Below are 21344 nucleotides of genomic sequence, written 5' to 3'. Positions count from 1 at the left end.
TTCATACTGGAGCTCTAGCATGTCCGGCACTGCAGCACTCGTTGCTGGCGTAACTTCATTCTGGCCACGGTAGTCCACAGTTAGCCTCCATTCACCATGAGGCTTTCTCACTGGCCATATAGGACTGTTGAAGGGTGAGTGAGTTTTGCTGATCACCTTCTGGCTTTCTAGTTGACGGATCAGCTGATGGATGGGGATGAGGGAATCTCGGTTGGTGCAGTACTGCCGCCGGTGCACCGTCCTGGTAGCAATCGGCACTCGCTGCTCCTCAACCTTAAGCCGCCCCACCACTGAGGGATCCTCTGAGAGGCCGGGTAAGGTGGACAACTGTTCAACCTCCTCCAGGGCAGCTACACCAAAAGCCCACCGGTACCTTTCTGGGTCTTTGAAGTTCCCTCTCCTGAGATAGTCTATGCCCAGGATGCACGGGGCATCTGGGCCAGTCACAATGGGGTGCTTATGCCAGTCCCTCCCAGTCAGGGTCACTTCAGCTTCCAGTACAGTCAGCTGTTGGGATCCCCCTGTCACTCCGGAGATGCAGATGGATTCCACCCCACTGTAGCTCGATGGCATCATGGTGCCATCACTGTGCGCCAGTGTCCACAAAAGCCTTATACTCTTGTGGGTCTGATGTGCCAGGCCATCGGATCCACACTGTCCAGTAAATCCGATTATCCCTTTCCTCCACCTGGCTGGAGGCAGGGCCCCTCTAATCCTGCTCATCATCACTCATTTCCTGCAAGAACGATTTATGGGTCCCCTCAAGAGGTTCAGACATAACGTTCACCATTCTATTCTGTCTGGGGGATTTCTGACTGGACACTGAAGCTGTGCTTTTCTTGGAGGACTCCCCTTTTGTGATGGTCTTCCCTTTCAGCTGATCTACTCATGCAGCTAGGGCAGCAGTGGGCTGTCCATCCCACCTCCTCATGTTTTCTCCATGGTTGCGGAGGAAAAACCACAGGGTGCCTCGTGGTGTGTACCTTCTGCTGCCTTTCTCTTGGGTGGGGAAACGTTTACTTCTAATGGCTGAGACATCAGCCCGTGCAGGTGGAATGTAGGACATGTCCTCTTCCATTTTTTGGATCCTCTGAAACAGTTCCTCCACAGCTGAGACCAGGGAATGGTGAGATGAAGGGAGATTTCCCTCATATTGCCGGAGCTTGCCAACCACTCTATCCACTGGTAGAGTCTGGGTGTCTGTCCACCAGGACACTATGGCCAGTGCTTTCGAGTGTGCTTCTGGTGCGCTCTTCAGGAACTTTCGCCACATCAGGTGTATGCAAGGGGCCTGATCTGGGTCCATGGGTGACTGTTGATTATTCAGATCGCCATAGATCATCTCAAACACAGCCAGTTCCCTGAGGTTCTGGATGCCTTTCTCAATGCTGGTCCATTTGCTCAGCTGACATAGGATATCATCCTTGTAGGGGTGCCTCTCCCTTACACTGAGCAGGAGTCGCTTCCAAAGGCTGAGGGTTTGAGTCTGCTTCCCTATTTCCCTATCAATGCCAGCATCCTTGGCCAAAGATCCCAGCTGCTTGGCCTCTCTCCCCTCCATCTCAAAAGCACTGGCTCCATTGTCCCAGCATCGGAGCAGCCAGGTGCAAATCTGCTCGCCTCCCAGGCGGCCGAAATCTCTCCGCATATCTCGCAGCTCAGTCGGGGACAGAGATCAGACGATCACCTCTGGTCCTTCCTCCTGTTCCCGTGATGGGCCTGGCTCTTCCCCATCCCTCACTCTGCGAACTGACTTTCTGGTATATTTTGTTTTCTGTATCGGGGAGACTGACACTGGCACTGGCTGGCTCTCTGGCTCGGTCGCTGTGCTGGTGGAGGCAACTGAGACTGGCTCTGCCTGTGCCCCCGGTTCAGATATTGTTTCAGCTTCTGTGGCCTTTTCTTCCCCTTGAGGGCAGTGGGTGGTATTAAAGAGGACACAGTAGGCATGGGCAAGTCCCCGACACATTGTGGTGATTTGTGTCTCCTGGGTTTTGCCCGCTTGGTAACACACCCTTTCTAAGTACTCCATCAGCTTCTCAGGGCTCTGCATTTGCTCAGGAGTGAAGTTCCAAAGCATTGGGCGTGCCCACTGACTCAGGCCTTTGCCCATCTTTACCCACACCCCTTGCCACTCACTATTACCTGACCTCGGGGCAGGTTTCCGGGCACTGCTGTTGTTAGAGAAGTGCCGCATGGCCAAAACCGAAATCAGGCAGACATTCAGAAGGCATTGTGCCACAATCACACTGGCCTGCAGGCTCCAAGGATAATTGAAACTCCCCAAAGCCGAGAGAATCTCTTCCCCTGGCTCACCCATAGAGGGGGTGGTACCCCTAACAAAAGCCCAAACGGCAAACAGGTACCGGCCCACCCCCACACACAGCGATGCAAAGGCAGCATAAGCATTCAATAGCCCGTATAACAACATAAGACCCTTTATACATTTTCCACCGATAACAAATGCCACCACAGGGATCATACACTGGATATAAGGGGTAATCCAGCCCCACCACGCAAACAAGTGGGCCAGCATTGCAAACATTTTCTTATCAAACAAATACAAACAGAAAAATTACACCCAACAGATTGCTCTATCACACTCTGGTCAGGGTCTGTCCCTTTTTATTCCTATTTCAGCCCCCACATTGGGCGCCAATAACGGCTGTGTTGGTTTAGGCCCTGTCGGGACCGGAGAGCACGTTGCCGTTGCCCCTCCCCCACCCTCAGCCGGTCGGGCTGGCAGTGAGGCACAAACCTGGGCTAAAATAAGAAGAAATTTAATACAACAGTGTGATAAAACAATCTGAACAACAACAGTGGCAACGATAACAACAATAAACAGCAATAACAGTGAACAAGACACATGATATACAGAGAAATACCGCAAAATGGTCACGGAACAGGTTCCCGCCACCAAGCCCACCAAAGAGCAAGTAAAAAAGGTTCCGCCCCTGGACCTGACGCCAGCATGGTATGAATAACCCGGCTGGAGATCCCCTCCCCCTCTCTCTCTGCTGGGGAAACCTAACCCTATCCTAGCTGAACCAGGACAATTTTGAATGTGTATATGTGAATTTTCATCAGCCTGTATTCTGTGTTTATAAACAATGATTATTTCACATATCCATTTCCTAGGGCCAAGGTGTGAAAAAGAATACAAAACTTGCTTTGGAATTGATGAAGAAAGCAGCAGCCAAGGTAAAATGTAGTAAATGCTTTATTGTAAAAGTCCTATACCAGGTGCTAATAATAATAACTTCTCATTTGTATAAAATGCATACTACCATAATTCTGTGTAAATGCTGGTTGCTTCTCCCAGTGTCTTTACCATGAATGGTGAAAGCTTTATTTTCCCAAAAAGGTAAACTAGACCTCTCAAAATCAGCCAAAATTTCTGTGGAAGAAAAAGAATTCTCTCTACTTAAATCTTTTGAAACTTGATGATAGTTCAGTGACTTAGAGAGTGGATAATTGATCCAGGAGTATGGTTTTTGCCTCGTGTTCCTAACCACTTTCTTCTAGACGATACTAGGTATGTTCTTTCATACTTTCATACAAAAGGCTTGAGCTTTTGACATGATCTCTCCAGAGTCAGGGAGATAACTGCCATCTTTGAAAATCCATGCCAACAGGTTTTGCTATAATAACAGAGTGTCTCTAAGTTGTAATGTGAATGAGAAAGACTAAAGACCAAGTCTGGATTGTACTTCTGCAGTCTGCACTGAGTGATGGTGCATTCCTGCAGCACAAGAGCTGAATGCAGAAGAATGGTGGCTTTCTGTCCCACCACCCCTGAGCTGTGGTGGTTTATGGCTAGTTCTTCCTGCTTAGAGTTAGGACTCCTCCAGGGGATGCTGGTGACTGGAAAAAGACTGCATACACTCTCTCTGGCCAGCTCTTCTCCGCTTCAGACAGAAGACCTGGATGTCCCAAAGCCTTCTCTTTTTTCCATAGCAGGGGGAGATATTGACAGGCACCACAGAGAAGAGGAGCCTCACTCCATTTGATGATCTAAGTGCAGTCAGATTACCCAGGCCATGATCTGGTCCTTAGTATAAAAATGTAAGAGTACCTAGACCTTGAATACCTTCCTAGCTCTAGAACCAGAACTAGTTAAGTTACTGACAATGACAATAGGACTTCACTGCTGACCGCTGTCAGAAAAGAATTGTGTTGGTTCTATCATTTATTTGAAACCGAATCACAGAATCATGAAAACATCTAGGTTGAAAAAGACCTTGAAGATCATCTAGTACAACCATTAAACTCACATTGACAGCTCTCGAAACAGGAGAGACTATGTGTTCTATTCCCTGTTTGGGAAAGGCTTGAATAAACTGAGTGGCTTTCACATTGTGGTCAGAATTCCCTTGATTCAGGATCTGAGGAACAGATTCCAGGAAGCATCCTAGAGAAAACAATTTCTTTACTCTCCTTGATTCCATTGATTATGTTCTTATGCGCCAGTGCAGGTTTTCTATACAAAAATAACACCATAATTATTGAAAAGTTTTAACTGCTTTTGCATTTTAAAGGATAAGTTAGTAACACTGTTTAAATCTGAAAGAAAAAGGAATCCTTTTCCAGAGGGCCTTTGTAAGTGCCAGTAGTATGTAGTTCTTTCTACAGAGATTACAGGGGACTGTGCCAACAGCAGCAAGCAAATAACTTGTATTTGTGTACTGAGAGGTTTTAGCTAGTTTTTACCTTATTTCACCTGTTCTGGTGTGGTTGCTATTAAACTTATAGTATAAAATAGGAGTAAATATTATGTTCATGTTTATTGGTACAGAGTAATTTGAACTGCTGGCATACCTACAGCCACCATATGACCCACCAGTTTATGCAAGGAGACAGTGAGTCACTACAGCCAAAATAAAAACTGTCCCAGGAAGATTTTCTTCTCTTGATTTATGATTATTGATGCAAAGATGCAGCTTAGTAATAGCATGTAGCACTATCTTAAACAGATCTGTATGATGTTGGTTGACATTTTGAAAACAGCATCACAAAGTTTTATGTTCATTGCTTCCTATTTATTCTTAGGGAAATGTTCTAGTTTCAAAGAAGTGGGTTTTTTGGTTGCTTATCCTGTCAAGCAGGTTCTGGGAGTTCACAAGAATAGATGCCCCATTTTGGCTTTGCAGAGGAAACGGGTGAAAAAAGTCTCAGTTTCTTCTTGTCAACAAGTAAAAATCTGAATGCAGACATGGCTGAGACTCTGTAGAATAAGATGACGCTGGAGTCTTATTCCTTGCTCTCAGTATAAAGCCACAAGGAAGAATAGTGAGAAAAAAAGCCAGCAAACCTTTATATCCCTTAGTCCTAGACCGGTGTAATTTTGGTGGATCATTGTGCCAGGTGTCTAGAATCTAGGCAAGGTCACGAAAGCACCCAGAGTCAAGCACCAGGTTGGAATTGCAAAGTGACCCAAAGCAGGGTCAAAGGTGTAACCTGAGACGTTCTTCTCCTTCTCTAAGGGCTTGCCCCAGGCAGTGAATGGATTGGGATGGTATTACCACAATTTTAAAAGAGACTACAGAAAAGCAGCCAAACACTGGTTAATTGCTGAAGAATTGGGAAATCCAGATGCATCGTACAACCTTGGAGTCCTTTATTTAGATGGGATTTACCCTGGAATACCTGGTAGAAATCAAGTGAGTAAATATTTAATAGTACTATTTCTTACATTAGGGGCCAGTTTAGAAGTTTTTGCTTTATTCTTGAGACTGCTATGTTCACTCTGAGTCAGATTTTGATACCTTTTATCACAAAGAAGGGTGTTACTGGAGAATTCAGTCAGATTGCTTAGAGAGATATTACTCCAGTGTCTCAGTCATACTTACATGTGTGTTTGTATTCCTTTAATTTAGAAACAAAGCAGGTGCAGGTTTAGCTCCAGGGACTGCCTCTGCTTCCTGTGACAGCAGCCAGGATAATGGGTGCTTTCACATCGTGTGATCTTTTTGGTTTCTCTTGGTTTTAGGATAGAAAGTATATAGGGAAAGGATGCTTTCCACAATAGATGAAAGCAGCAGAACCTTGTCCCTGAACTTGTGAACAGCTGTGCTGCATTCACATAGCTTCTGTGAATCTCAGAACTGCAGTGAAGGACCTTCAAGACAGACTTGCAAATGTAACTAATACAGTGCTGGTAGACTGTAGTATTTTGGTTTGGTTTTTGGTGACACAGCCCATTTATTAACTTTTCTCATTGACATGTGCAAAATTAATTTTCCCCCAAGAGGAAGGGTCTACTTTGGTTATACTGCTTTTCATTTACTAGGTATTTTATGACCAATAGCACAAACATAGTAAGGTAGGCTGTAATAAATGCAAGTCGACTTTGTGGTTGGAGCTGAAAGATGTTTCCAGTGTGGCCTTTGAGTTCTGAGATCTGTATATACTCTGGACAGTGAGCATTACTGCTGCCAACAGCAGCAGTGCTCACCAACATGTGCATTTGGTGAACACATTTTCCTTCCCTGGGGACCAAAACACACATTCCAGAGTGGACCAATTATAAGAGGATACTGAAAAGTGCCCAGGTTTCTTTATTCACCAAAGCCATGGGCAAGGAGAAGTATTTTGTTATGACCGTGATGGATACTCTGAAGCCCTTGCTCACTCACAGAAAATATATACCGATGGTTAAAAAACTTCTGATATAAATTATTTCAGGCTGTATGCTGCTTTGGTTTACATTACAGATTAGTGTTTCTGAGGGTAAAGCATTGAGAATCACACACCCCTCCCGCTTCTGTGACTCTGGCCCTGCCTACTCAGTCTGTGTTATCTTTTATAAACCAGTTTCAGAAGCTTGAGCACTGTGGTTGGGCACTGCTGGACATACTGAGCATTGCTGCTGTTCCCCAGCCTTCACTTAGGCATTGCCAGTGCGGAAATCTTTGTCTCTTCTCCAGAGTCCCTTATTAAACTCCCTACTAGTGAATTACTAATTTTATTTTTGTCAGTGCACACAAGTCTTGTATGCTTCCTGGTGTTAAGTTACACATTTAGATGCTTTTCTATTTGACATTCCATATATTACCAGAATTTATGATTTTAAAAACCTTTTTCCAGCCTAAACTATTAAAAAATTAGAAGAAAGGAATTTATTTCACCTGAGTACATTAAAAGTAGTTAAACTGGCTTGCCCTCATTAGCCAATGGCCTCTTTTAATTAATTTAATGAAATAAGTCCTGGGAAGCAAAACTCAATAAACATTAATAATGCAGAGTTGCTAATTGTGTCTTGTTTCTTCACAGACAGTTGCTGCACGCTATTTCTATAAAGCTGCCCAAGGAGGACATATAGAAGGGACTTTACGATGCTCTCTGTACTACATCACAGGAAATATGGAAGACTTCCCTAGAGATCCAGAAAAAGCTGTAATGTAAGGAATTAAACCATTTGTTAAAGGAGAATATATTTCTGGTGGGATTATTCTGATTTTTGGTGATTTTTAAGCCCATAGTCTAAATATCTTGTCCTTGATGGTGCTTATCTCCTGGACAAAAGGTTCTTCTGATGTAAAGTTTGATCCACATGAACATGTCTATTATTTAAATGCCAGAAAATTTTGAGAGATGCTGAGTACTTTTAGTACTTTTTTTCCAGAACAACTTGGAGAGATTATATCGAACAACTCTGAAGGGTTGTATCTAACAAAGCTATGTTTATGTGGTTTTCAAGAAATCAAGAAAAAGGTAGCTAATTAGTTAGAGCACTTAACTTATGTTTATTTTTTACAAAAAAAAAAAAAAGAAAAAAGAGAAGACATGATTTTGCTAATAAAAATCATAGGATGCTCATGGAGATGAATGAACAAAATGTTCTCATTCAGTCAGCAGTTGTAAAACTGATATAGCAGTTACTGTGAAATCCCATAGTTTGTCTTATGGAAGAAGTCAGAAAGTGATCCCATATCCTTTTGTGTCCTTGGGGTCAGTGTGAGTTGGGATAACATTACTGGAGCAAAGCTGTTCATTTTTTATTGTTCTTCTCTACAGCTGGGCAAAACACATTGCAGAGAAGAATGGCTACTTAGGTCATGTCATTAGGAAAGCTCTCAATGCTTATCTGGAACTTTCATGGTATGTTTGTTCTATTCAAGTTCTTTTTCTATTTTTTCACTTACTTTATTAGCATGATATTAACATTGGGCCATCACCTCAAAAAAACACAACTATGATAGCAGCACCACTGAAATCAGTAGCAAAACACCCATTGACAGAAAGGGAAGGAGGAGTTGATTGGAAGCATAATTCGAAAGTTCTGGCAGAATTGAGTGAAATAGTGTTGTATCTGCTGTCTATGATTTTCATCCTATAGTACTGTAGCATGTAATGTGCACTGGATTAGCCAGAGGAACATGTTTCACTTCTAATTAGTGTTCTCTCTCTTCTAAAAACCATACTTTGCTTTCTCTCTTCTGTATAACTCCATGTTATGAAAACTTGGGCTGCTGGACTAGATTTGTTCTTTTTTTGGTAAATGGTTAATATTTTCTGTAAAGCATAGTAAGAGGCTACAATATCCAATGAGCCAGCCAAGAGGTTTCAAAATAGCCTCCAGGTTAATGCTCCATTTTTGCAGTGACACATAGGCATGAGCATCAGATACTGTACGTGCAGGCATCAGACTTGTATGTAAGTAAGACAACGGCTCGTTTTGTCCTGCAGCCTCCCCCTACTAGTACTTAATTAGTGCTTCAGGCTTAGGACATCTACAAGAAACTGACAGTGGACTGTTCTGGAATAACCCATTCCTAGAAGTTTCTTTTTCTCCTGAGACATTTCCCCTGAGACTTGACCTCACTTTTCAAGACTGAAAAACTCTCAGTTAACATTTTTGTAGCCTGTTCTGATGTGCAAGCCTGTGACTCGACCCAGCTCACTCTGCATACCCTCACATGAAAGTCCCGGGCATGTGATGGGTAGAGCATTAAGATCCCAGGAGGTCTAGTCTCAACAGCCAGGAGGAAAAATCTGCTGGAGTCCTACTTGAGATGCCAGTGACTGGGAGTGTATGGGTAGTTGCTTATAAATACTGATTCTAGTCATCTCTGGTTTTAGGAGTATGTTCATGTTGAAATCTTTGCTTCTGAATATTTATTCATGTATCTTGCATAGGTGTAAATTGTTACACTGCCAAGCAGACCAAGTAATATGTGTTCCTCAGTCATTGGTGTTATCAGCCACATGTTCTACACACCTGTTAGTCATCATAGTTTAATCTTCGGAGACTGATTTAAAGGCCTTAAATGTAGTTTCTTTGCCCTTTGAGACTTAAGGATCAGGAGAACTGACAGTCAGTGAGGTGCCTAGAGTCCAAAGAGGGACTGAGTCTGTTATTTTATTCGTACATTCAAATATGATGAGAGACAATTCCCGTTTCAAAGAGCCCATAGTCTAAAAAGGCAAGACAAACAAGTCATGGAAATAAAAGGGTAAAGCACACCAAAGGAGTACTCAGACAACACAGCTAATTACAGATTTTTTTTAAAGTGTAGGATGTAGGAGTCTTTTAAGAATGTTTTATGTGAAACATTTAAATAAATAACTGGGTTTAATATCAGTTCAACTTTATGGTCAGTCTTGCACTGCACACTGGAGCCAATCTAGCTTCAATGCAAGAGAGGAAACTGCAAATTCTTGAGATCCAGTATGGTTTGTTACACAAAGCATTGCCAGTAGATGTAGCTGTTGCATGGATTTGCAAGCCTCTTGCTTTTAAACCTTTTACCAAAATTTTGCTCTTAGGTGATTTTACCAATATATTTAATGGGTTTTTTTAAACTATAACTAAAGTGCACGTTATTTTTGTTAGGTTTTTCACTGATTTATTTTATCTAACATTAGGCATGAAGCTCTGCTGCATTATGTTTTAGCAGCTGAAACTGGGATTGAAGTGTCACAGTCAAATTTAGCACACATCTGTGAAGAAAGACCAGTAAGTAAATATCACAAGTCATTATCCTAAAAGGAAAACTTGTGAATAATAATGTGATCCTAATCTCTTATCTGTGTTATGAATGGATCAATTATTTTCTTTGCAGGACCTAGCAAGGAAATACCTAGCAACTGATTGTGTTTGGAGATACTACAATTTTTCTGTTTCTCAAGTCAATGCACCATCATTTGGTATGTGTAAGAAATTATTTCTGGATTATAATTTTAATTTTTTTTTTAATTACAAACCCCATGCTTGTTACAACTTCTATGTGAGTGAGCAAGTTAAGGGAAGAGTAATCCCTGCTTATTGTACATTTCCTTTTTAGTGTTTTGATAGGAATATCAGAGGGAAAAAAGGTATTTTAAGTGTTTCAGCACAGCTTTTCTGAGAATTACCTTTTTATGGCATAAAATGTATAAATGTATAAAATTTGAATAAAATAAAATACAAAAGCTAAGCCCTGAGAAGGGGCTAGATATTTGGGAGCCTGAGCAATTGACTCAAGGTTTAAGGAAAAAAAAAAAAAAAGCAATAGACTTTAGAAGCTCATGCTGTTTAGTTTATCAAAGAGAAAATCCAAAAGCAAATATACTTCCATATCATAATTGAGTCATGAGAAACTAATGAAGGCTGAAGTATTCCTTATCTAATTTATTATGAGTTTTTCCATTAGGGTACAGAGTTTATCGACATTGGCACAGCTTACCTTGGGGAACTGAAGGATTCTCTGTTAGAAAGAAGGTTTATTTACATATAAGTTACATTCTTCTGGCCTTAAATTTTACTACATCTGTAACTTTAGTCACTAAGTAATTTTGGTGCCTTTAAAAGTGTTATTTAATATTTGAAAACATTGATCTGATTGTCTTACAAGAAGGTTTAAGTGCTTTGTAATAAGCACGTGAAAAAGTGGAGTATAAAAATATTCAAGCTATTCATTTAAATACACAGCAGCACAGAAACTGAATACAACACTAATATAGCCTGAAGCCACAGGAGCGGGCAAACCCTGTTAGCTTTCATGAGGAGTTTGTAGACACCTTAGCAAGATGCAGTTTGGTTGACCCTTTGGCAGATCCACTGGTACCATCTCATATTAGAGACACTTCTGAACGTCACATTCATGGGTTTGAGACTGTGATTCCATTCAAGTAAAGGAGAGGAGACTTGCTGGGTCTAACAGGGGAAGGATTTTATTATTTTATCTTTTCCTCACATGAGTAACATAAGGGCAGTTTTATCTCAGACCCCTCTTTGCAGTAGTGGAGGATCAAATCTCCAGTGTAGGGCCTGGGACAGAGATTCTAACCTCAGCAGCAGAGATTTCCCAGGCTACGTTATCAGTGCAACACAGGGTGACCTCAAGGCCTCTGCCTGTTACAGGAGTGCTCTCTGGGCCAGGGCTGGAATGGTGCAGTTGGTATGGTTGAGGGGAACTCTCTTGGTGATTCACTACAGCATTCATGGCCTTCCACTCTGCATCTGTACCAGCTCATCATGTAGTCTTTCTGCCTTTACTATTGAGTCAGTGATCAACTTGCTTCCTGGAGTAGCTCTGCTATAGTCCACTGTAAAAACGATGGGATTTCAAGGTAGCTGCCGTAGATGCACAAGGCAAGGTGTAGAAGTGTTTCAGACCATTTGGGGAAAGGTTAGATCAGATAAGTGTAGATGCAGCATAGGAGTTTTTAAGTCTCATCAAGTTAGTAGGGCTAACCTGAGTATTAAGGCCACAGGTTGCCCAAAGACAGATTTAGCAAGTGAGGAAGGAATGCAGTATAAAGTCTCTAAGTCTCATTTTTTTGTAAAAGTAGCAATATCGTTCACTAAATTTAATTAAAGGGAGACCAGAAGTATTTTCAATGGGCAGGCTAATGGAAGGTAGCCACAGAGACAACCAGAGAGAGAGAGAACCTTTTCTTTTTTTCAATATGGTGCTTTAAATAGAATTATTATTAACTTCTCCATCACATTAATTCTATTTCTACAAATGCTCTAAATGATCTGCTTCTGGTTTCTTCCACAGCTTATTTGAAGATGGGCGATTTCTACTACTATGGTTACCAGAACCAGTCTAAAGACCTTGAGCTCTCAATGCGGATGTATGCACAAGCTGCATTAGAGGGAGATTCACAGGTGGGTCTGCTGTTATAACGTGTTTATAAAACATCAGACTTTAGAAAATCTGAGGATTTGTCTGAGTCTGGTTATTTTGCTTGGCCACATCTGCACTGAAGAAACCTGCTAGAATAAGTTATCTCAAAATACCATGTGAGCCAGTAGTTGCTGTTTCATGATAATGGAAGGTAAACCTAGCATAGATGAACAGTCCTAGAATTGGTTTAGTCCTGTTTTGAAAGCTAGATGTGAATGGCCTAATTCAGTGCTACCTTACCTTGGCACAACTGATTGTGACCTTGGTATTGTGCTACTGCAAGGAGAAGAATGAATAGACTGCTGAGTTGTATTCTAGTCCTATCCTCGGCTATTTTAGGATATTAACAAGACTGGCCCATTTCCCTTGGTATACTGAGTGTATCCTAGGGTGAATTTTATTCACTCCACCCACAAAAGCTTCATCTTAAAATGCCTTATAATTAAAGTATACACTATATCACATTACCAAAGATATGCAGTGTTTCAACACTGAGTTTCTTGCCCTCAGACCACCCTGAAGTGTGCTGGGTGTGATATTCTGGTCTCCCTGCCCCCATGACAATGTCTCCAGTCAGTATCTTGTATGTGAATTTATTAAAGGTAGCACAGTTGGATTCCGCTTTGAGGATAGTGGGACATAACATTACTGCTAACCTAACCAACAGAAAAAAGAGCTGTATGAGCAATTACTTTGAAGTATGAAAGCCAAACTGATGGGGAATCATATAATACATATCATGTGTATTCATGGCTCTGAAGAGACATAGGGATGCCTACGACTTGTCCAAGTAGGCAAAACTGTAAATTTAAGGACTTAAATTGACTAGAGGAAATTTCTGCTCTCAATTTCACTATTCAGATTACTGTTCATCTCTGTAGAGCTAGAATTAAACAGTAATAGAGAGGAATCCATTTCTGCTTTCAGTATGTATTTCCCTAGTAGATAAAAGATTATAGTTTGATATTGTGGCTGTGTTTAAAGAGCAACTAGAAATGAGAAAGCTCAGATCTTTTTCCAGGTGATTTCTAAGAAAATGGTGTCACAACAAATGAACACTGTTTCTTTTGCATTTTCAGTATTTATCTGGGTATATGGTTAGGAGAAAAGGGTCTCATAATTTTTCAGTGAAGATGACACTATACTAAATTAATTTATTGAAAACAGTTAGAATTATTTGGATATTTGATGCTTACAGTGGACCTTAAATATACATATGAAAATTTAATGGTTAAAAAGCATGTACACTTTCTTATTATTAGGGTTTCTTTAATTTGGCCCTTGTCATAGAAGAGGGCAACTCCATACCTTCCTACATTCTGGATCACTTGGAAATTGATCAGGCATTGCATTCTAGTAATACGTCACTTCTTCAGGAACTTTATTACAGGTGAGTGTTTTTTCCCCTTAATCAGCGTCTTCTGTTTTTCCACGTGAGTATCATTTACTCTGTAGAACAGCAATTCCTGTAATTATTAACTTTGTTCACTTGTATGATTTAAGGCAGGTTAAGGTCAACATGCTTGAAATGCTTAAATGACCTAAATATATTTCAGTTTATGCCTGTTAAAGAGACCTTGTTATATGTGGTTGCCTGAAATGGCAGGGACTGGATTTAATGATCCAGGAGGACTTTTCCAATTCAATATATTCAACTTCCAAAGTTAGGCACTGACAATTTGTATACAGTCCAAAACAATCTTTTAATGATAAATACAGCATAATTTAATGCAGAACTTAAAAGTTTGTAACTGGGATAATAGCATTCCTTCCTATTTATTCTGCAAAGATGTTCCAGCCTGACACAGATGTTGTGGCACAGAATATTAAATGGATGAGAAGGTTACAGCTCTGCTGCCTGAACTGCCTGTGCCAGCACTGTTCATGCACAAACCACCTAGAAACCTCTGGTTCCAGTACAGAACTTAAGTTTCCTTTACCTGGGTAAAGCTACATGTGTTGGAAAGCACAGTGGGAATGAAAAGCTTATACAGTATTTGGTGAATTTATGGAATTGCCTTTCAGATATTTAAAGGAGGAGGAGCTAATGGTTAATACATGGAGCTGTGAACCAAGAATGGGTGGTTTATCTTCTGTTTTGCTACTGAGTGTTGTGTGACACAAAAAAAGTTGAGATATCACCAGTTTTAAAACCTCATTTGTTGATTCACCAAAAATCCACTGAAATTGTTCTTCACTGCAGTTAGCCTGAACCTGTACCCTAAATAACCTCCACTCCACATGAAATTATCAGACGGATAAATCGGGCTTCTGGACCAGCTGGTCCATCTGGAGTGTAAGCTTGAGCCTGAGTTCTGCCTTCCCTTGGGCTGAATCCATTTGCTTTACAGTGAGAGTAACTCCAGAGTTGACAGCGCTACAGAGTTTTCCCATCATCATACACTTTTGTCCAGAAGGGCATGTACTTTTTAAAAAATATATATAATATATAAATCATGCATAACCTTGTATAAAAATTATATATATTTTTATATATAAGAATTTGATATATTTATATATATATACACCTATATATATATATTTACACCTACCCCCACTCACCCCTCCCTCCTCAGCTTGGTAGAATCAATTGTAGCTTAAAATAGGTGCCTTGTGATTTAGCTGTCCTAACTCCTAATTGATGGAACTGAGAAAGCTGCTCAGCTCACCCCACAACCAGATACCTCGTAGCTAGTCATCTAAAGCTCTCTTCAAGCTCTGACTGCATTGTGTAGTCCTTCACTGCTTCTGAAGGGGGTTTAGGCACCAGTGTCCTGCTTAGACAACTAAATTTTGTACATCTAAAGTCTTACTGCTGTTGACTCACATTAGTTAGAACAAAGTGTCTTGGGTATGACCTTGTACTGTGACTCCTTGGCAAGGGTAGCCTGGATGCTTAGACCCGTTGCTGACTAATAAGAAAATCAAAAATATGCTCCTAGGGTAACGTATTTTGTGCTTAATGAGGTTAATCTGGTATTTCTATGAATTTTTACTTCACCACCTGTGAGATAGTGGTGATAATATCTCCTTGGTTTTCTGTCTTACTGAGATTTGCTGCAAACCCATTTTGAAGCATTTCCACATGACAGATGCCACAAAATTGCAGAGGAGGACTAATCAGTTGTTTTAATCTTCTTGTTGTAGGTGCTGGAATAATAGTAACCAAGAATCAATTAGTCCATGCTCATTAGCATTGCTTTATTTTTACATGAGAGTTTTCTGGAACAGTATTTTACAATCTACTCTGGTAAGTATTGCTCCTTTGATACATGCACAGTTCATTTGGAGTGCTACCTTGGCTTTACACTGCTCTAATTATGTTTTTAAACTTACTGTCACAGATCTACTTCATGGGAACCTTTTTTTTATCGATTCTGGTTGCATTTGCAGTGCAGTATTTTCAGTCTTTATCTGGTAAGTATTTGTCATAGTAAAACTAAAGAAAGAGGAGTGATCTTTTTATTGCGGTAAAATCTTCAAAAATAAACCAGGAATTCTGGATTTGGTAGAGGTACCTCTGAACAGCAACTCTTCGACACGCAACTCATTTTTTGCTCATTGAGAAGGGATGGATGAAGTGAGGCATAGGTTTGAGCCTGGTTTCTGGATATTTCCAGTAAAGGAGATTCTTAATAAAAACATTAACTACAGGAGATTATGACTGGAAATAAGACATTATTTCCCATCTCTCAACATGTGATATTGTTAGAGTAATTATATGACTTTGATTTCATATGATGTCTCTGCAGTATGCATTGAGACTGTGTTCCCTGGTTCATATTACTGGATCCATTCAGATACATGAGAGAGAAAAAGGGAGGTTCAGAGAGCTGGTAACTCACTCCAGTAACTTAGGAGGAGGCAGTTCAGCCTCTTCAGACCGGTAACAGAATCAGTAAATACATTCAGTCAGCACTTGCAGACTACTGCTGTCCTAAACTAGAAAGGTTTGCTCTATGTTCTCTTTTCTCATGCGACAGAAAACCAAATGCCAGACTTTGGTCTCCTAAAACTCCCATTATTTTCTTAGCATATTGAAAAAGATACCAGAGGCAAGACTACATTGCTCAGGAGAGGGGGAAAAACCTCTACCATCACATGCAAAAATGATGAATCATCATTTTAAAAGCATTGCAAGCTTCAACCAAGTGTTTCACTTCCAAATCACAAGACAGGATCTTGATCAGGAAGTTGTGAAATTAATATTATCAGTTATAAAATAATTTATTTCACTAAATACATTGTCTTACGTTGTGGTTTAACTCCAGTAGGCAGCTTAAACCTATGTCAGAAAATACTGTTTTCTGACATATTTCTGTAATAAAATACAGAAAAAAGTAATTTCCACATGACAACCTATACCTATAGGGAATAGTATTTTAAAACAGAACACTATTAAATATAAAAAGAATACCTGAATTTTATAATTTCTAGATAGCATTTAAGACATGTAACTGTGAATAGTATGCTGACTATGGAAATAATTCTGAAACCATGCTTTCTTTTCTTACTAACTCTAACTTATGTAACTTTGGAATCATACTACATATGTACAAAGTATATATATAGTTAGTTAACAGATACTCTCAGTGTTTCCTAACCTTTGAGTATTACCTTTATATGTGATTTTATATCCATATAATATTTAAATATTGATGACTAGACTTCCTAGATGCAGTGGGATTTTTTTTAATAATTTCTTTTGACATTTATTCTGAAGCCCATAATTCTCCTGGAACAAGATCAGAACCATCATCAGATGAACCTTCTTCCTCAGGGAATAGCAATGAGGATGCTACCAGACTAGTACAGCAAGATGAATCTACTTTTTCAAATGATTTAGCACAGCAGGAGTCAAACCCTCAGAATCTTCTTGTTACAAGCTGAAGTGTAATTTTCTTAAGGTTGATATCCCTTTAGGAAGATGGGATGTGAACAATGACAAATCTAAGAACTAGTGACCAACCATATTAATGGCATTAATAACGCAGTCCAACACCCAGAATTGTAGGGAAATTCCCAGATCTGATTTCTCCACTATAGAGGAAAACCATCCCTGTAATTTATTTAACACTACAAACAGATAATGCAGATTATCTCACTATACCAAACACATGATCATACTGTATTTCATTGAAGGACTGGAAGCAAACATGCAGTCTTTGCCTAATTGAAGAATGAGAGAAGATGAAGAAGTTTTACTCACATACCTAATATTTTATTAAATTACCTTTACTGCATTTGAGCTTATTTTACTGGTGAAGCTACCAGAATTTTCCATGTTGGAAGCATGGAAATTACATAAAAATGAAACCCAGCCACCCACACTTTCCAAGTTCCATGGCACACCAGCCAAGACTTCAGTATGTGCAGCGATAATAGTTTTTTGGTGTTTTATATTCCATCCTAACTCTTTGGTGTTGAAAGTGGTTTGTTTTGAAAGAAAAATACTAGGAAGATTTGAAATATGATTATAACATAGTAGTTCTGCTGGCTAACCCTTGGTCAAATTTTCTCAGGTGTTAGCAGTTCCCTGGTGGACACAACAAAACATTTCCCACCCTGCTAGGAGTCACTGATTAGCTTCCCTAATGAATAAATAATATTTGAGTATGAACTGGTGACACAAAATGAATAAACCATTTATTTTTTGATTCTTCCATAGATAATGTTGGCAAGGATTTTATTTCATGTTCTACAGTAACTCTTACAGACACCTGCTTAAGTGACATTTTCTTTGGTAAATGTTAGATGAGATACATGGATAACAAGTATGGAGTGCAAATGCCTTCTGATTTAAAGCTCTCTGAGAAGTGACTGTAGGAAAGGTCTGACCTTTAAAGCAGGTGTGCATGCACCTCTGCGAAATGATGTAGATCACAGACTATAAATTGCATCAATCTATGCATTATTGAGGGTTAAATCCACTCTCCTTGCACTACATTATTTACTCTTGTAAATAAAAATATTTTTCTAATTCAGCCTGTATGTGGAGGATTTTTTTTAAAGCACCTGTCAGATAAAATAGTATGTAGCTGTTGCAAATTCTCAAGAACATTATTTAGGTGTCTGTTTCCTTAGCTTCAGATGGGACAATCAACCCTTGCTTTCTTTGAGGAACACAGCATTCTCACAGAGCAGACCTGGAAGACTTTTTATTTTGCTTTCAGTCAAGACATAGGAGTTCTTAGTAAGAAAGGAATGAATTAAAAGGAAAAAACCTCCAACCTTCAAGAAAGATTTTAATATATATATATATAAATGTATATATGTACACATACCATCAGGGTATATTTCACTTGCAGAAAAATGAAAATCCAAAACTGTTCAGAGAAGAGTTGATGCTTTGAGGCAGCACTTGCATTAAATAAGCAAGCAGAAAAAACCCAGATGTTGAAGCTTTCTCCCCTCCCCCTTGCCCTCCAGCCATATAGTCAGAAAGTGAATTAAGTATGCCACATTACTGAGTTGTTCATTTATTCAAGCAGGAAAAGTGCAAAGAGTACTTTTTGTCCTTAGTACATTTGTAAATACATATTTTGTTATTTTTATGTATAGCTAAGTATTTTGAAGTGTTACAAAGGAGCTTCACTTTTACACGCTAAACTGTTGTTGACTCGCAGAGGTTATATGCTGTGCTTTTGGTATCCATTGCAAATGGATCACCAACATTTTTGAGTCTGAATTGCAAAAACTTGTGCAGCTAAATTTGATTATATCAAATTCCGTAACACAAGTGTATGGATATTTGAAAAATTCTCTCAACTTTAATTTTACTACCCAATAAAAAAAAACCCACAACAAAACAGGGTGCATTTATATTAAAACTGGGGCAGGTTTAGATAGGAAACCCAGAAGTATTGCAGCAAGTCAAGCATAGCCTTTGACGACAAGTAGACAATTGTCGCAATGTAGGTGTGATGTTAGGTACTAAATGGCACGTACAGTTAGATGGTCACAAAAAGCTATTTGGACATGCATATAGCAAATCTTGCTTGTAGTATGCTACATGTGCAACATGTATTTTAGTATGTATGTCATATGTAGCAAAATTGAAATTCTTAGTGAAGTATTAATCCCATGGGTGTTTGTCAGTGGTGGCATGATTGCAACCCAGGTGTGGAAATCATGGGGTTCTTAAAGCAGCAGTGGCTTAGGTTGTGTATGTACGAGTCAGAGTTAAGTGTTAGCAGTCAGGCTGACTCCGTTTTGCTCTCCAAAGTAAGCCCATGTTCTCAACTTCAGTAATTAATTAATTTAAGGAGGCTTGCCAGAAACATGATTTCACATCTGTATTTCAGAAGGCAATTGCTGAAGCTGCAATATATTTCTTGATGCCAGCAGTTAATGGTTAGGTCTTTGTTTATTTTTATCTGTTACATCAGAAGTTCTACCAAAGTATATTTAAAGAATGTTAAGATAAGAAACTTTTCACAATAAACTGGCATTACTTAAGGCTGGAATAATAATAGTTACATTATTATCCTTCATTTCTTATAAGATCTAGGGGGCTATTATTTGACAGCCTAGAGAATCAAACAATTCCTGGAGAGAAAGAGGGGATGGTTAATTAAGAAAAGCAGCTACGTAGTTCAACTGCATCCACAAGAAGGGAAGGGGGAAAAAAAAAAAAAAAAAAAGGAGTTGCTATATCAAGAATTACTTTTTGTAAATTGAAACAAGACCACTGAAGTTTATAGTTTCTACAGCCCGTGCTAAGTGGTCAGGGTGGGAGCGAGGAAGTAATAAATCACAAGTATAGAGCTAAAATGCTGCTTGTTTGTACGCATTTCATAGAAGCCCAGCCATCTAAACAACACAGGTAATGCTTAAGGTGGTATAAGTGATAGCCATTTTTCTCCCTCGGTTCAGCCCAGAATCATTAGCAAATAAATTAGAGACAAGAAAGAATTTTGGAGTGGTTATTTACAAAATAGGTGCCCAATTATCTGAAATGAATGCGGTTTACACCAACTAAGTAAATAGATGTGTGTTACAGCAAGTGACAAGGGAGAGCAGTGATTACATACAGTGTATCAAAGTGCAATGAAAACAGAAGTGCATACCAGCTACAGATTGAGAAAGGGAGGGAGGTGAAGATAAGCTTAAAAAAGAATCAACGTTGAGTAGTTCTGAGTGGTTAATGACTTTAAGGTTATGTAGTAGGCGATTCAAGCCAGTTATGCAAAATTTGCAACTATGCTGAAAAGTTTGTTCAGCCTTGAATTGCGTAGCAAGGTAGTAGCAGCCCATACCTGAATGTGGGCATCCCTATGTGGGTGACTTTGTGGCCACTGCATGGTGCTGCTTCCCAATCCACACAGTGATGAACATGACATCCCAATATACAGGCGTGAATGCGTGCTGAAAGTTATATATTAATACATGTTGAAAAGTCATACCTTGCACTAGATATTTCATTCAGTGATGAAGGGGCCAATGCACGGGAATTAGTCCTGGCATACTGATGATGTATTAGAAGTATAACCTCTGTTGCGACTTCTGTATTTCCATTTGAGCTACTGGGAAAGCATAGATGGTCTTTAAAAGCACATGGGAAAGATGGATTATCTGTGAAGAGATTTGTTTTATAGCAGATTCTTGTCTGTGTAAGCTGTCCCCATAGACTAATGGACTATGACATTTAACACTGGCTGACTGTTGACCCTTATCCTGGATGAAATGCAGCACAAAGGTACAAAACAGGTTGAATAAGCCTTGACTGAGGAATTCCACCCACACACCCTCTCCTCCCTCCCATAAATGCATGAACTTCATTAAAAGACTGGGATGTAGAAAGAGAACAGAAGTGAAAGAAAAAGCTGGAATTTTTGAACAAGCCCAAGTGTAAGGAAGCTAAAGAATGACAAGGGGATTCCAAGCTTGGAGCAATTTCCTATGCTGTCTTCTAAGATCTAGGTGTCAGGAGCAATTCCTGAATAATCAACAGAACATTTTAAATGAAGAAAAAGCAGCTACTGGGATATACATGTGCTGGAAATTCATCACAGCTTAGGTGTTTATGAAAAGACCTAATCCCTATGTCAGAAGGCCAAATTATTATTTATAGTAAAAAAAGTAACTGAGTCTATGCCTAAATATAAGGTGTCTGTGTTAATAGCAGCTGTGTACAGATAAGTAAGCATCAAAACCAGAAAAGATTGGGAATAATGAATAACCAAAATTGAAAGTAAAAGATAATTTGCATAATTGCAGTATGTTTTT

General features: G+C 39.6%; 1 protein-coding gene across 2 annotated transcripts in view; it reads left to right on the top strand.

The window, feature by feature from the left end:
- The window catches only part of SEL1L3 (SEL1L family member 3), a 42994-nt gene extending 24894 nt beyond the window's left edge, over positions 1-18100 (top strand). For both annotated transcript variants that reach the window (XM_074904617.1, XM_074904616.1), the window contains exons 14-24: positions 3139-3201; positions 5484-5660; positions 7273-7400; positions 8017-8100; positions 9868-9958; positions 10065-10149; positions 11988-12097; positions 13379-13506; positions 15264-15366; positions 15461-15533; positions 16840-18100. In XM_074904617.1, the coding sequence (XP_074760718.1) occupies positions 3139-3201; positions 5484-5660; positions 7273-7400; positions 8017-8100; positions 9868-9958; positions 10065-10149; positions 11988-12097; positions 13379-13506; positions 15264-15366; positions 15461-15533; positions 16840-17006 (1209 nt within the window). In that variant the 3' untranslated portion in view covers positions 17007-18100. The remainder of the gene's footprint in view (positions 1-3138; positions 3202-5483; positions 5661-7272; positions 7401-8016; positions 8101-9867; positions 9959-10064; positions 10150-11987; positions 12098-13378; positions 13507-15263; positions 15367-15460; positions 15534-16839) is intronic.
- Positions 18101-21344: the final 3244 nt, after the last annotated feature.

Source organism: Athene noctua, chromosome 4 (assembly GCF_965140245.1).
Source record: "Athene noctua chromosome 4, bAthNoc1.hap1.1, whole genome shotgun sequence".
NCBI lineage: Eukaryota > Metazoa > Chordata > Aves > Strigiformes > Strigidae > Athene > Athene noctua.
This window is presented reverse-complemented; position numbering and strand designations above follow the sequence as displayed.